This window comes from Rhyacophila brunnea, unplaced genomic scaffold (genome assembly GCF_057557595.1).
Source record: "Rhyacophila brunnea isolate RB1 unplaced genomic scaffold, BYU_Rbru_1.0 scaffold_2, whole genome shotgun sequence".
Lineage (NCBI taxonomy): Eukaryota > Metazoa > Arthropoda > Insecta > Trichoptera > Rhyacophilidae > Rhyacophila > Rhyacophila brunnea.
In genome coordinates, this window is record NW_028232859.1 from 29,129,599 (window position 1) to 29,146,089 (window position 16,491).

Genomic DNA, 16,491 nt, shown 5'->3' on the forward strand with positions numbered 1-16,491 from the left:
GAGTATAGTAACCGGACAGGTAACTGAGGTCTTAGAGGTAATAAGTCAAACCACCCACGACCCTGCATCCCATTTCCCCGAGTCTCATGCTTATTCCTATATCCCCAAACCTATCCCTATCCTATATCCCGTTCCTGATCCCATCCTTCCTTAACCCCCATTAAATCATTTTCCATGACAATATCTGCAAGCTAGCTGTTTATTGGTAGACTCAAAGTGTGGAGTGTCTGGCCGTCTGGCGAATGTACCTACCTGGAAAAGTATAGTATTCCGCGGCTGAAGCGATGACAATCTATAATTAGTTAACCGGTAAATCTGGAAGTCTGGAAGCGAAGTACCTACCTACCTACTTACACGAATTATACAGTGTTGCTGGGGATTTTTGGCCGCTCTGTAAATTCTGCTGTCATTGTGCAATGGACGTTTTGCACTTATGAACGGACAAACGTATGGGACGATAATAAATTATAACAAAATAACCAATCATTCTACTGGATCCGATTTTTAATATTTTTTTTCCATTCGGTAATAATTCACACACAAAAACAAAGACCCATCACAAAAATGTTGTATAATATAAGTACAAACTTTAGAGTCTTACAAAAATAGTTTAAACTTTTTAAACATATATTTTAGTTTATTAATTGATAAAATTTGTATATTTTCTTTTATGTACATAAATTTTTCAGATTTATAAATTATGTTATATTTGTTTTCCATCACATTCTTACCGTGCAATGTCTTTGTTGAAGTGTAGTAGAGGTGGGTTGGAAATACTGTCACCAGTTTGTGTACTCAAGTATCGGATGAAACTAGGTACCCATACTTAGTACGTGTGGCCCAATAAACATGTTCCAAAAAACTTGTGATGATAATAATATCATTGCGAGTTTCGCTGGCTAGTTGGTAGACTTTCAATACTATTGACATTAAACGCGCGCGAGCGAGATAGCACTCGAATACAATTATATTTTAATTTATTAGTCTATACATGCGAAGGACATCATCTTATGTATGAGAATAGGTTATAAATTTTCTGTAGCAGCATATTATTTCTTCGAAAATGTGGTGCGGTGACTGGGATGACGCAGTTTACATTTAAAAAAATCACTGTTCTTCATTATGTTAACAAGAATATTATAACCGAATAGAAAAACAACTCATAAATTTAAAGTGTGTTTAAAATTTTATAATAAATAGGACATTTCGAAAGCCGATACTTCAAATACTAATTTATATAGTTAAGTTTTAGTTTCATTATCAGTTAGACTTATTGCGCATACGCACGCCAAACGCTTTATATAGTATTACAAATACTAGTAAGTATTTTGGAACATGTTTTGATACTAAGTATATTTTTATACTGGTAGTATACTTAGTCTTCAAAATCGACCAGTTTTTCCACCTCTAGTGTGTAGGTTATGATTTGGTTATGATATTGATATTTTCATATAAAGTATACACGTATTGCTCAAGTATACTCGATATTGGATAAGAATAAAATTGTTTATTTTATCTTATGGCAAGAACATTCGGCCACTGTCATTTGTCAAATAAATGTCAAGATTTCCTACCTAAATATTATTATTTACATTATATTTTGTTGTTTATGTATTAAATTAATATCTACAAGCAATAAAATTATGTCTCCCACTTGGGATAGATTATGTCGACTATGTGCCACAGCAAATAACTGTGATATTAATCTCTACAGTGAAGATAGAGAAACCAAAAGAATGGTGCAAATAATACTAAAATACCTTTCGATTTCGGTAAGACGGAAAGTTAATAATTGTGAACCCATTAAAGATTTATATATAAATACAAAGTCATTATTGTTCTAGTCTGTCATATATGATATTTTTTTCAACAATCATTTTGTAAATATATGTACTTATTGTTAAAAGATTGTACCCCATTGTTTCTTAGGTTACTGCAGCCGATAACTTTCCTTCTAAAATGTGTCAAGATTGTGGAAGTAAATTGTCTGTATTTCACAGCTTTGCCTCGCAATGCTCAAAAGTTCAATCAATGTTCAAAGCCCACACGAACATAACAATCTTACAAGATGATCTACATTTGCAATTCCTGAAATCCGAATTTGACTTGGAAAATCCACCCATCAGAATTAAACATGAAAATGATGTAAGTCAGTGTGTAAAAATAACTATAGAATAAATATAGATAAACTAAAAGTTCATCCATCATCAACTGTGTTGTGGTGGTGTATAGGTACTCATAACAGTTTGCGCAAACTCATATTTCTTTAATTTTATGTGTACAGCAGAGATTCAATCTTGATCTCCTCTAATGCTTTTCTCCAGCTGTACACCTTCGACTTTTGGTGTATAATGTTAAAGATTGTTATAACTTGCTACTTAATTACTTACTCTAAAATTCGTTTATTGATTTTTCCAAAAAAAATTGTTTCAATTCACTCCCCGGTTCCATTAAGTAATTATTTGGGGCACAGTACATTCTGGAAAAATCATTGTGAATTGAATAAAAATGTTGATAATACTCCAGAGGCAATTACTTAATGCTACCTTCACTGTCCACTCCTTTAAAATGACTTATGACAAAACGACATAATGTTTTTTATGAAAAGATATTCCCAGCATTGGGGTTATATCCTATGGACATGGTGTATAAAATATTTTTATTTTCACAGCAATCATAATAATTTGAATGTGTTGGCTTGAGTTGTCCTTTTTCAAACACTAAAAACATAAAGAAATATTAATATTTTTCGTGGCAATAAAAGATCACTTGAAAACGAAACCTCATTTATTGAATATTGAAACAGTTTACAATTGCATATTCAATGTTAAAATCAATTAACTCAACTTGATCACCGGTGTATTTGTATTCATTCTATCCTCAGCACCTCAATTATGAGTTTTATGCTACGTAATAATGGTTTATAACAGCATTGCTGTGCATTAATGTATGAGGGATCAAATGTGGATGTTTTTCTCTAATTAATATGTTTTTTTTTAAATTGGTCAATGCTAGACGGATAATGAAATTATTGTGGGTGATGATGATGCTGATATTTTACCCCTAAGTGATATAAAGGAAAACAAAACTAAGTTGAAAAATAACTGTTTCCTAAGAGATGTTAAGAAAAGACGAGGACGACCCAGTAAAGCTCCAAAGGAAGAAATTGACAACAGCAAAGTTTTAAATGAATTAGAAGAACTTCTCGAAGGTAACATTATTCTTACACACAAAACAAAAGTAATAATAATTATTTCAACCTGTCAGTGTATGTATATGACATCACACGATAAGGAGAGGGGGTCTAACGTTATGTGATAATTTGTAACGGTGAGGATAGGGAGGGGTTTTAGAAAATGTCACAAAACCAACAAAATATAAACTCATTTTTTCTGAGAATAAAATATTTCTTAAGAACAATTTCGGTACCTTTATTACTAAAATAATTTTCAACGAATTATATGAAATACATATCGTCGTTGCGCCGTCAAAACTGGCTGTGCTGTTTGCAAAACTTTACAGGAGAGGAAAAAAACACTGAGTTGTAACTCAACTCGTGTACATTTTTAATTAAATTAATTATTAAAAAATATCTCCGATTGTAATCAATTTTTTCATTGTATAGTTTTCACAACACTTATATCATTTTTTTTGAATGTGTATAACTGATTAAAATAATCTATGTATGAAATCACATGGCCATTTTATTCAAGATTCTCCCGGTTTTGAAGAACATTGTATTTTGAATTATTAAATTTTTTTGGTTTTATTTTTATCTTATTTCATGAATAGTATACACATAGCCGGTTTAGAGGCTCAACGTTTGTTTTATGTCACAGGAAATATGACAGATAATCAAACTGAATCTGATTCTCCCCTAACTTCAATATTACCAAGAGTAAAGAAACGGAGAGGTCTGAAAGAAGAATTGCTAACTGATGACGAGTGTTTTGAAAATGATGATAATAATGAACGTTCTCGCTATACTCCGAGAAAAAAACGAAGAAAGAAGAGCAATCTAGAGACAGACTATAGCATGTTCAGGTGAATATAATTATTTATCAATTTATTTAAGTAGAGCAACACAAGATAATACAATATAACTGTGTCATTGATACGTTTTCTTTTAAGGTTTACGTGCCATCTATGTAATATTGAATGTCTGAATTGGAATGCATTAAGGTCACATGTAAAGAACATTCATAAAAGTATCCCTAAAGTGATGTGTATATGTTTCAAGCTACTGACATCCAGAAAATCTTTGCTAAAACATATTGCAAAACACGATCCAACAAAATGTTTCAGGTATAACCATAATAATTTCATTATGATAGATTATTTTTATTCGTAAAAATTGAAGGATGTAATATTTTTCATTGATAATATGAGGTTGTTTCATCTTGTGTCATTACAAACTAAAATAAAATAATTCCTTACAAAACATTCATTGGTGTAGGTAGTGAAATATTAAGTTTCCAAAATATATTAATAATTATTCTCGAACATATATTATGCTCCCATAATACATAAGTCAGGTTTTTAACCAATATGTAGAAAGTAATATAATAATAGTGATTTATGCGTCAATTACATTGAACTACTTTACGAGCTGTTTGTTGGCGAATTTAAAAGCGGGCGATTCAGCTACTGCGATTGTAATGATGACACACAAAACTTTCCATTCGCTGAGAAGCCAACAAGCTAGTGACTATTTTGACAGAACGTAGTTCGTTTTTTACCGGGAGGTCGCTACTGCGCAGACGCAGTAGGCCCACACGCCGGCATGTAGCGTGTAAAGTTGACCGGCTTTCAACTTTTCTCGGTAGATTGTTTACAATCTGCTTAGCTTGTTCGATGATGACACTGGGTGACTTTACAGGCAGATTGTAAATTCGCCAACAAGCAGCTCGTAAAGTAGCTCAATATCATTGACGCATAAGCTGTAACTATTTTCATAGGTCGAATGAAAAAATGACAAACAAAACAATTGAACATCATTTTTAATGATTAGATAGATTTCCTGTGTTTAGTCAGTAAGTTTTATGCTGTTGCTAATCATAATATACAATTTCAAGTGAATATTCTCTTTCCAGGTGTGATTCATGCAACAAAATATTTGCAACCCTAAAAGAATTGGAAAACCATGTGAATGTTCATCTACCAAAAGAAGAGTTGCCATATGTCTGCTGTAAATGTGCCAAACGTTTCACCACCGCTAGAATCCTTAAAGTTCATGAAAGAACGCATGTCCCTCGCGAGGAACGCTTTATATGGCCATGTGAATTGTGTGGAACAAAGTAAGATTATGAATTCAATAGATATTAGATACATTGGATGGCTTTAAAACAAAGTTATTTGTTAATTCTACAATGATTGAGTTATTTATGTTGACAGCTGTTTTCGAATATCATTGTGTACAAAAACGATACAGCAGAAGTTTTAATTAATATATAATGCATGAAGTTTGCAACCCATCAACAACGCCGAGTCTTGTGTCACCATAATGGTTAACTTAGAAGTAGAGAAGAGTATTATTCCAAATACGGCGGTAGTTTCCGATTCCATAGCGATTATCAAAGTGGTCATCCAATGAACTCAAAATAAATCCCACGAAAATAATGAGACCGAAGATTATCTTAACTTTCCCCATTTCGACAGAATATATTTTGGCAGAGTGTACATAGTAAACAACCCGAGGACAATAAGAATCTCTGACGCCAGGTTCGGCTAGTGTGATTTTATGGCATAGAGTATTTAAATATTGTAAATGTCTATAATAGACTATATACCGTCGTTGCACCGTCAAAATCGGCTATGTATATTTTTCAAAACTTTACAGGAGAGGATAAAAACAATGCGCATTACAATGCCTGTCGCCTACAACATCGAAATATTTTTTAAAGCAATTCCAGAATACATTTTATCATAATCATTTTATTTTTTCCTTGGTATAGATAGAAGGAATTATTATAAAATTTTTGGTGCAAAAAACCATTTTTGTGAAATTTATGCACATAGCCGATTTTGAAGGCGCAACGACGATATGTAATGGAAACTACATTTATATCACAGCCATACTTCATTGGTACAACTTTATAAATATAGTTAGATAATTTTTTTATTTACACTGTTTCAGAATTTCTGTATTCAATTTCTCCACTTAAATTCTTACAGTAACACATGTTTCTTTCTCTTACAAGATATTATCCATATGATTAAACTTTCATTGCCTTATAGATTTGCGACAAAAGGAGCATTGGGTACCCACAAAAGAGTAATCCATGAAAAGCTGAAGCCATACGTGTGTGACTTGTGCGGGCACGCCTGCAGTACTAAAGCCAATCTTGAAGAGCACCGCATTCGCCATGGAGCTGATAAAAACTTTGTTTGTGATAAATGTCAAAAAAGGTATTGCTATTGATTCGTACTTCTGACTTCAATAACTGATCCAAAAATAATCACTTTGCATTCTTGGTTTAGTGTTTTAATTTTTACCGCATTCTTACAAAAAAAATGCATTGCATTATTGGTACAATGCAAAATGACTTGAACCAAAGACATTGAAGAATACCTTCTTCTATCGAGACAGAGCCTAAATATGAATGAAAGTTAAGCTGGGAAAAGGTTACTATAAACATTATATCAACATAAACCGACCACTATTCTAATTTAGAATTAAAACCACGACAGTGTAAAAAATGCTGAATGATATACACAATAATGTTATCATCATAATACCCAGTGCTTTCGCCTCTAACCTATCAATCCAACTTATTCTCATTACAAAGCCATTTCCCATTATAGATTCATTTGAAACAAATTCATACTTTGTTCTCTGAGAATTTTTTTCCAGGGCTGCCCCGAAATAAAAACACCTTTGTGATAAGCGTAAAATAAGTATTTTTATGCAACAAACCATTATTATTTAAATCATACAACATCGCAAACAATACTAAGTAATAGTAAAACGACAGTGTTTTTAATTAGCAGGGCAGAATAGAGGATATCATACATTCAGTATAGCAAAATGTCAAAACATGTCACCATCTTTCAATTTACCGATGCTTAAAATATTATGTTTTCTATGGCTACTAATTCAACCACACTACTATCAAGTTTTGTAATACAGCAACATCACATAAATCCCTCATGGTATAGGCCAGGGGTCGCAAACTCTTGGACCAAATGAGCCAAATATGAGTGGCACAACGGTTAAAAAAAATTCGAGAGCCATACGTATATTTTTATAAATATGATTTATTTAATGAATTAATTACATTTTATAATTGTTTATTTATTAAGTGATGAAGATTTCCCGAATAAAACTAACGTAAATATATGTTTTTATTGTTGAAATTATAAATATAATTTTTACAGAATATGAATTACATACAATTTTCACGCATTCCTTAAAACTAATCTGAAGAATGACCTTCTTTGCATTTCTTTGGAGATTTTCTGTATGCTTGGTATGTAACTTGTAGTTTTTAGGCGCGACCTTTACCTTATGTAGATCTTTTAAAGCGCTTCACTTGTGTTGTGAAATTAAATTGCATTTTTCTCTCTCCAAATCATCAATTTTGGTGGCAAGACCTACAAATTTTGAGCTCCATAACTCTTTGCTTGTTAAATCCACCAATAAAATTGTATTTTAAAAGTGCTCGTGTCATTATCAAATGGAGAAAATTTTAATTTGTTGACCTTTGCAATGGACGGATTTAAAACAACTATCATACATTTTTGCATCAACCATCACAGAGGAAAAATTAGGCTCGCGATTATTTGTCATTATAAAATATAATAAGTGTACAAATCAATGACAAAAAATAAAAATTGTGAATTTTGCAAAAGTTTTTGTCAAAATTGGAAATTGGGAATTTAGAAAAGAGCCACACGCCAATGCCCAAAGAGCCACAGTTTGCCGACCTCTGGTATAGGCCAAACTCTTTAATTTGAACTATGTGGTAAATGTTTAAATAAAGCATTATTACAACATAGTTTACATGGATCTGGGGATACACAATACTAATAAATTATGTATGTGTTTGACCTATTGAAGAAAGTATGTTCTTTTGACACTTTAGGTTCAAAACTAAAGGAGCCTTAGTGCGGCATATCGATACCCACGGTGACACAGCATACCAATGTCCACACTGTCCGATGTTGCTCAATTCACGAAGGACTTTACGAAACCACCTGTTTGTTCATGATGAGAAGGCAAAACATGTTTGCACGTTTTGTGGAAAAGCTTTCAAACGAAGAAAAGATATAAAGGTATATAGGAAGTTTCATCAATTTCTTTTTATATACAGCGTAGTCTGCTAATAATAAAATCATCTTTATCCTTAGGGTCATCTCAAACTGCATACAGGTGAAAGGCCATATGCATGTCTATGGTGCCCAAGAACTTTTACAAACGGTTCAAATTGCAGAATCCATAAACGAAGGATGCATCCCAATGAATTTCAAATAGCTGAAGCTGACAATCCATATGCTCCTGTCATTAGTAAGTAAAATATTATTCTTTGAAAAGTGTTTTACCATCTTCAACTTTCTTTTGTAACTTCCTAAGTGAAGGATATAGCAAGAATCCTGACACTCGCTATATCATCAACTTTGTTCCAACCTATCGCGAATTTGCGACCCGTTGTAATTCAAGCTAGATGATTTCACCGAAGTGCAATATTATCACAAATGATTGCTAGCCACGATATAGCTTGTGCAATATGACATCAAAGTTAGTAAGTTAAAATAAGACCACAGAACACATAACAATATTTTAGATTGTTAATTTATTTATTCTCATGATAATCTAGTTGTCAAATTTGTTAATGTTAGGTATGTTATATTGAAAATTAAAGTTGATGCTTATATTTCATGCTCATCAAACTAAATTGTAGGTAACAAAAACGACCCACCAAAAAAAGTTATTCACACTACCATCAAGGTACATCCATCACCCCTGAAGACTGACATCCTCGATGACCCTCACCTGGAACTGGAGATCAGCTAGGGGTTTAAATACCTGCCCGACAAGGATTACGCAAACCAATATAACCAATGTAATTATTGATATTAAAGTCATTCCTTATTGCTGGTGAGTTTTCTTTTGTCAAATGAACCAGTCGATGCAAAATATTCTAGTCTGATAATATGACAGTTCTAACTTATAATTTTTATACATAATAATATGTAAGCGCAAACCTATTTATTATCCACTTCTAATATGTGAATATAAACAGGAATGACTATTTATTTATTTCCTTCTTCACAGGCTGACCTATTTCTCTATATGTACATATTATTATGTTAGTTGAATGCAAAGTATTTCATATCTTTTTTACTAATATGTGGTATAATTATTAATTATTGCTATACCTAAAGATTTTTAAGTCAAATAAATCTTGCTCAATTTTGTACATACATATTGTTTTATTCTTGCAAAACCTCCATTAGCATTTAAAACATTAGTTTTTTCATTAATTTGGAAAATAAAAACCAGCAACTGATATTTAAATAAAACATTTATTTACCAATATTATACACTATCAACAAAAACAACTAAATCAATAAAACAATTGAGAATAATCGAAATGAAAATTTCATTAAAAAAAAAAAATATCCATAATTTTTGTTATGAAAATATACCTAGATCATGATTGTATTCTAAAATTCTATTAAATATTCCATTTAGGTATAAGTACTTCAAAATTTAAATTTTCCCATATAATTTATTGGTGATAGAACTAATCCAATTCTAGCTTGTATTCAAATTACCAAGAGACACACCGAAAATACATAATATGAATTATTGTGCACGTTAATGGTATATGTACTCTGTTCTATATTTCAATCGATCATTCATTATACAGGTACGAGGTTATTCTATAAAACATTGAACATATATTTTCATATAGAAAAAAAGTCTACGAGAAAAGAAAGAAAAAAAACATACATGAAGCTCATTTCAATTCACTCCCAACTAAAACTAACAAAAAAATATTTTAAGGATTATTGATAAAATATATTTTCATTGTTAACATCATTACATTATTGCTACTTATACCATAGGCACATTATTTCATGAAATTTAATTAAGTATTTCTAAGCTGCCATATTCAGTCAACTTAGTATTAAATAAAATAGATGATTAAAACCCAAAAACAATTAATGTATTAGATATACATTGGTATGTAGATATATATCACAAATTTTAATAACATCATTTCACTTAGATGTAGGTACATATAATTGAATTGTGTTAGTGAAATTACTGTAGGTATCTATTCTTACAGGGCATTGAAAGTTTTTCAAAAGTACCGAATGCTGATAACTAAAAGACCGAAAGTAATCATTCTCCATTAATAAATCACTGTATAGGTATAATAATAATTTTAAAGCATCAAACATAAAGGGTGGATTCGTCTGTGATCCCATGCATTGCCATCTCGTGTCTTTTTCTGTTATCGAACCGTGCAAACTTTTTACCACAAAATCGACAAGCCTGATGCTGCTCCTTGGTATGACATAATAGGTGTCTTTTTAATCCTGAAGAACTCACAAAACTTTTGTCGCAATACTGGCAATGGTAGTTTTTTGTATTGGTATGCCTGTAAAATAAAACTGCATGGAATACCAACAATGGTTGCTTTTTGTTATGAAAATGTACATGTACCTAAGTACGTAGGTATCTTATTAATATATTAGTCAACATAGATGAATGACATGCACATGGGATTTTTGATTAAATTTTTCATTCACATTGTTAAAAATTTATTAAGTTAATTTTTACCATCTTTCATGAGTAATTCTGGCAGATGTGGTTATAAACATCTTCTCGCAGAAGCCACACGAATATGGCCGTTCATTAGTGTGCGTCCGAATATGAACTTCTAACTGATACTTGTCAATAAAACTTTTACTACACAAGTGACAGACAAAATTTTTTAAACCGCTGTGGGATATTCTGCAATGAAAGAAATAAAACATTATAATATTGAAAGGATAATTCTACAATATTTTCATGTCGGAAGTTTTAGTTTTTAAAGATTGTCTTCCCGTTGGCTATAAATACATTGTCATTCAGTTCTGAATTGAGTATAAAATGAATATGATTTGAATGTTTTCACTGACACTATTTAACAAAATATAATTAATAATGAAACTGAAACAAAGCCATTAAATATAACATCTCTAACCATCCATGATAATTGAATTGCTGAGGATTAAACAACTACAAGTGACATGAAGAACGAGTTAGGCTTTTACATCGTTTCATACATACTTATCCATCAAACAATGTTGAAACACGTACATAACTGCTTTGTATAAAAAGTGATAAACATTTTATTCCTTACACTGGTTACACCCCGTATATAAAATATTTTTATTATTTTCAAGTAACATATCAATTTGAATATTTTGGCTTGACCTGTCTGTCCTTGAAATAATAAAAACATTAAATATGAATATCTTTTCTTAGAATAGTAATAACAGATCATTTGACATCAATACACCCCCCCCCCCATTACAGAAGGTTGAAAAGTTACTTATGCAAAACTTAGAGTCGCATATTTAATTCATTATTTTCTCAGCTCGATAATAAAAAAATATTTTAAATACCTAGTTGAAAGAAATGACACGATTATTATTATTGTGCCTTGTTATATTATTTGGGAAAAAGCAAGAATACTAAATACTACATATGTAATTGGAGAATTTCTTTTTACTGGGCGTCATGTGTCAATAATTCAATGTATGGCGTGAATATGTTGATAAGTCCAAAAACATCAATTCTCAAGGCAGCTAGTTGTAAGGTTGGTTTTCTGTGGTAAATCAAAATGTTTTTAAATTTTTGTTTGTTGAGAATTTAGATTTTACTGAAATTTAAAAATGTATCTGATTTACAACAGAAAGCCAAACGTACAAATAACTGCCCTGAGAATTGATGTTTTTAGACTTATCAACATATTCACAACATACACAGAATAATTTTAACTATTCATTTATCAACAATTCAAAATATGAGGATACCTGTGCCGGTCCAAACCACTCATACTTAAAAAAGTTTTAGTACATCCATCTAAACCGCAAATAATTTTTTCTCTATCTGTGGAATGCGTATTTTTGTGAATGCTGAGTTTCGCTTTTGTATTGAAACATTTTGAACATACATCACATTTGAATTTAAATCCTCGCCGATGCATATTTTTGTGGTCCTTCTCAACTCTGTAAGCTGAAACACAATTATTATTGAATGTGAATTGCCAGCGAATAAAATTACCCATAAAGACCGGTATCTACTGATACAAATAATGTCTGATTCATTTCTGTATCATCACTGTAAATATTATATCCATCATAAAACCACAGGATATGGTATTACGATACAAGTTCTTGAATCTAATCATCATTTTCTATTTCACTGCAGCAATGAATTCATTTAGTTCATTAGTAGCAAACACATACATTTTTATTCACTATATATGAGTAAAAGGTAAACTAAATCACACCGCGTTGAACGATCCAGATGTTTTGGATCCCAAATAAAGTAGTTTTTATGGAAGGGTTCTATCAAGATTATGGCTTCCTCCTTACTACTCATCAGAACAAATAGATGCCTTTGCCACAGTACAAACAGAAAATTAATAAAATTACAATCTCATATACTCGAATCATAAAAATATTTCCGATATTAATGACAGGAATGAGAGCTACGGGGTAATAACGCTCCTCGTCCACCCTGACTTAGAAGAGTGATGTCTCATTCTTTTGATGCGGCGATAAAAATCTGACAAATGGCTGATTAAACCTGTTGTGTATTTTTTAATCACACTGAGATGTAGCACTGCAACATTTGCCCATCCACAGTATATCAATATACATAACAATGACTTGATATGATGGTTTTCAAAAAGTGGATCCTGTGAATCTTCGGAGGATATATTATGTATATTCAAAAAAAATTACCTAGAATAAAATATAACAAATATGTGAAAAGTAATATTTAGTATGACAAATTTGAGAAGGACATAATAGGTTCTTACATTTCTGGCAGATATCACAAAAATACCGCTTAATTCCTAAATGAGAATCCTGATGCGCAATAAGCAGATATTTCCACTTAAAAACCTTAGGGCAGAGTGAGCATTTTAATGCTTCGGGCTCTGCGGTATCTTGGGACTTTTTTAATTCTTTGCACACCTTGAATTTCTTTTTCAATCTCTTGTGTGCTCTTCTCAATTCTACAATAATAAACAGGTTGATTAGTACTTACACAACAAAACATAACAATGGCTTTTGTCTTACACAATTAATTATTATAACATACTTATTTTATTTAGAATCCTCAACAATCATTGGTTTTTTTAAAAATCATGAAATGTACAGTTTCAGTGTCATTTGGCTTATTTAATTAATGTAAAACTATGCTGTTAACTTATAAGTTTTATGTGTAAGGACACATAAAATTGTCAATATTAAAATGGACACGTTACTAGAATAGTTAAAAAACATAAATGTGAATTCACAATATGTAGAATTGTTTTTTGTGGCAATATTTAAGTGGACACATTCGAAGAATAGGACAATGCTAGAAAAGGGTCGTTTATAAGGTCCCTTTTATTCTTCAAATCTGCATTCACTAGTAAGTGAATGTGTTATGTAGTAATACAGACATTATAATTTGTTCACAAAATAGAAATCCACCAGAAAACTGATTACAAAATCAACCTCAATCCTGAAAAGTGACAATAACATCGCGGTAATGTTAGGTATATACAGGGCTCTTTTTTTTAAATACAGGTGCCGGAACTCACTTATTGCCAAACTTCTTACCTACTAAAGAAAATTATGTTCAAATATCATTTAAAGTAACTTTTCCTATGCCACGAAGCAGCGCACGAAAAATTAAACAAACAAACATTAATACAAATAAACAACCAAAGTTATAAAAAATAAAATTGTAAAAACATCATATATTTGAATAAAAGTATACAGTTGATTTCCATTGCCCCCAAATCCTGAACGGTCCCCCAGTCCACAATCTTTTGCGGGCCCCCTACCTATCACTAAGGTTAAAGGCAGTGTGACGCTATATAGTAGCGTTTTTCAAATGGTGTTCAAGGTTAAGGGTATTCAGTGTATTATCAATCATTAACCAAAAAATGCAATTACACAACCACATATTTTAAAATGGTAATACGCCTGAAGTAAGTGATTTTTTTACGATTAGAGCAAATCTGTGATGTGCATTTATCTCACTTATCTAGTCGATCCCAGACTAGAGCCCTGTCAGCCCCTCTTTGTGGTGGCAATGGTGATTTCCAAAGTTCAGTCCAATTCTCGTCTGGCAAATTATCTCGATTCCTTTTATTAGTGTTAGAGTCTATGGCCGAATGTCTTCCACTTAGTAACCACCGATCAACGTATTTTGATAGGATCGAAAAGTATCAAAGGTGGTCCGACGAGTTTGATGAACAAAAGTACTGAAACTGATTTGGTCTTCAACGCAGCTCTTAATGGGGTAATAATTAGATTCATTTGCGAAAATTCGTGTTCACATTCACTTGAAGAAATGGTAATGGAATTCAATGCATATATCAAACGAGATAGTTTTTCAGGATATGTTTTTTCATATGAGATTCAGGAAAATTAACTTTTACTATGTAACCGCGAACATTGTTTCGTCTAATTGCTTTTGAAACATTAAAAATACTGTGAAAAAAGGTGCCGGAACTCCGTTCCACGGCCTTACATTACAAAAAAAGCCCTGGGTATATAAATAAATATAATATGTCTTGTGGTAAAATTTATTATATCAGTAACAATTATTATGTATCTTCAATAGTCTGGAACCAGATTATATTTTCACTGTAAACTTAAATTACGCAGGTAACTTAATGGCTAACTTAAAGGTACATAACGGCTAACTTAACCAAACTCACTTCTTTTTTCTCGTTCTGTTTGTTTGTTTTCATTGTCATTTAAATCAATTTCGAAGTCATCAAAATTATTCGGTGATCCGACATCATCATTCTGAAAGATATCAATACTATCTATTTCTTTGCCTTCTAAAACTTTAATAGTGAGTTCCTTTTCATGTTTAATGATATCCTCTTCTTTAACTGGCGAAAGTTCTCCAACTTTATTGTTTGATAATTGATTTCTTTCAAAATTTTCTTCAAATTCTAAATCATCACCTTCCGTTTTGACCAGATCGATTTTGATTTCTTTCGTGGCGTGCTCTAACAAGAGAGAGAATGATTTTTCACACAAAATTCTAAATTTGTATGCGGAACATAGTTTTCTAAAACATTGAGGGCAGATTTGTCTCGGCAACCCATCCAATACATTCACCTGAAAAAAATACAAGGCTATACGAAAACGTTGACAATATGTCAAATGTCATAAGAAAACCTATATTAGTAGCAGCTTGTGCTTAACTGGTGAAACCAATACCTACTTAACCCATTGGAGACAATCAGCGCCAAATGTTTCAATACTTACATAGGTAGTATGTTTTTAAAAAATATTAAAACTGAACATAAATAATAAAAAAGTAGTACTTAGGTAGGTAACAGTTTTAGTGAACACTAAAATTTACTACAATTTTTTTTCTGGCTGTCGGTCCACTTTTTTCTCCTTTTAAATCTGTATTCAATGGGTTAGTAATTTTCATTTATATCGATATAACATTCTGCTAAGACTTTTGATAAGTTTGGTTACCTACCAAATAATACCGTAAATACATATATTCATTTAAAGGAAAATAATAAATATATTATAATACTATAACGGGGTTGTATTTACCGTGACAGTAGCACAGGCTACTAGCATTTCTGAACATAACATCGATTGTTCACCTATCAACTTTTGAGTTGTGAAAATTGATGTTAAACAACCATTTTTTAAACAAACTCGGCATACGTCGTCAAAACGCATTTTGAATATAAAAATTGCAGTACACTAAAGATGGTAGTTTATCAAAACTTATTATATTTCAATTATGTACCACATATTAATATTCTTTGGTTCATGTTTGTATCTTTATTTACATTTACAAAAATACGAACGACAGACGGATTCTTGACAGCTGGTCAATGTTGCCAATTGCCACAGATAGTCTTAGTGTTGCCTCGCCAGAAAATTAGAGTAAATTTACAAAAATGTTTACACATCAGTGATTTCATAATCTCCTATATATTATTATCCTACAGCTTTCCCGGGTTTTGGCGAGCGATTGTATGCCTTATTTGTCATGTCCGATGGGTTCAAAAAAATAATCCGTTCTCGAATCGTTTAAAATCATAATTTCACAGTTGACACCCGCTGGATTAATTTCCAGTCGATTTCGGTGATTTTTGTTTACTTCCCAATACATTTTCGAGCGACATGCGACTATATTGACCGGGCACTCGATTGGGAAAAAATTCACTTACTTCCAACACTGATTTAATATCATCCCCAATTTTAAATTAAAATACGTTTTTG

At 31.6% G+C, this 16,491-nt stretch overlaps 2 protein-coding genes across 2 annotated transcripts; one reads left to right on the forward strand and one right to left on the reverse strand.

Moving 5' to 3' along the window:
• Positions 1–1,549: 1,549 nt before the first annotated feature.
• Positions 1,550–9,422, forward strand: LOC147072162 (uncharacterized). Its single transcript, XM_085947378.1, has 10 exons — positions 1,550–1,772; positions 1,930–2,145; positions 3,016–3,211; positions 3,840–4,044; positions 4,132–4,305; positions 5,094–5,297; positions 6,238–6,408; positions 8,085–8,274; positions 8,350–8,506; positions 8,901–9,422. Exons 1-10 carry the CDS (start codon positions 1,644–1,646, stop codon positions 9,011–9,013), a joined length of 1,755 nt encoding a protein of 584 aa, XP_085803504.1. The 5' UTR covers positions 1,550–1,643; the 3' UTR covers positions 9,014–9,422.
• Positions 9,423–9,505: 83 nt separating this feature from the next.
• On the reverse strand, positions 9,506–16,102 carry LOC147072163 (uncharacterized). Its single transcript, XM_085947384.1, has 6 exons — positions 15,811–16,102; positions 14,946–15,357; positions 13,047–13,244; positions 12,034–12,235; positions 10,793–10,966; positions 9,506–10,610 (listed from the first exon to the last, which is right to left on the reverse strand). Exons 1-6 carry the CDS (start codon positions 15,940–15,942, stop codon positions 10,403–10,405), a joined length of 1,326 nt encoding a protein of 441 aa, XP_085803510.1. The 5' UTR covers positions 15,943–16,102; the 3' UTR covers positions 9,506–10,402.
• Between the last annotated feature and the right edge of the window lie 389 nt (positions 16,103–16,491).

What these genes read in the sequence shown, in the direction of transcription:
- LOC147072162 (XM_085947378.1), top strand. Translation starts at nt 1,644, where the DNA reads ATGTCTCCCACTTGGGATAGATTATGTCGACTATGTGCCACAGCAAAT. An exon ending in ACAGACTATAGCATGTTCAG is followed by an intron (nt 4,045 to 4,131) that starts GTGAATATAATT and finishes TTTTCTTTTAAG; the next exon opens with GTTTACGTGCCATCTATGTA. An exon ending in TGTGAATTGTGTGGAACAAA is followed by an intron (nt 5,298 to 6,237) that starts GTAAGATTATGA and finishes ATTGCCTTATAG; the next exon opens with ATTTGCGACAAAAGGAGCAT.
- LOC147072163 (XM_085947384.1), bottom strand. Translation starts at nt 15,942, where the DNA reads ATGCGTTTTGACGACGTATGCCGAGTTTGTTTAAAAAATGGTTGTTTA. An exon ending in TAGCCTGTGCTACTGTCACG is followed by an intron (nt 15,358 to 15,810) that starts GTAAATACAACC and finishes TATTTTTTTCAG; the next exon opens with GTGAATGTATTGGATGGGTT. An exon ending in AGTGGTTTGGACCGGCACAG is followed by an intron (nt 10,967 to 12,033) that starts GTATCCTCATAT and finishes CTTTCATTGCAG; the next exon opens with AATATCCCACAGCGGTTTAA.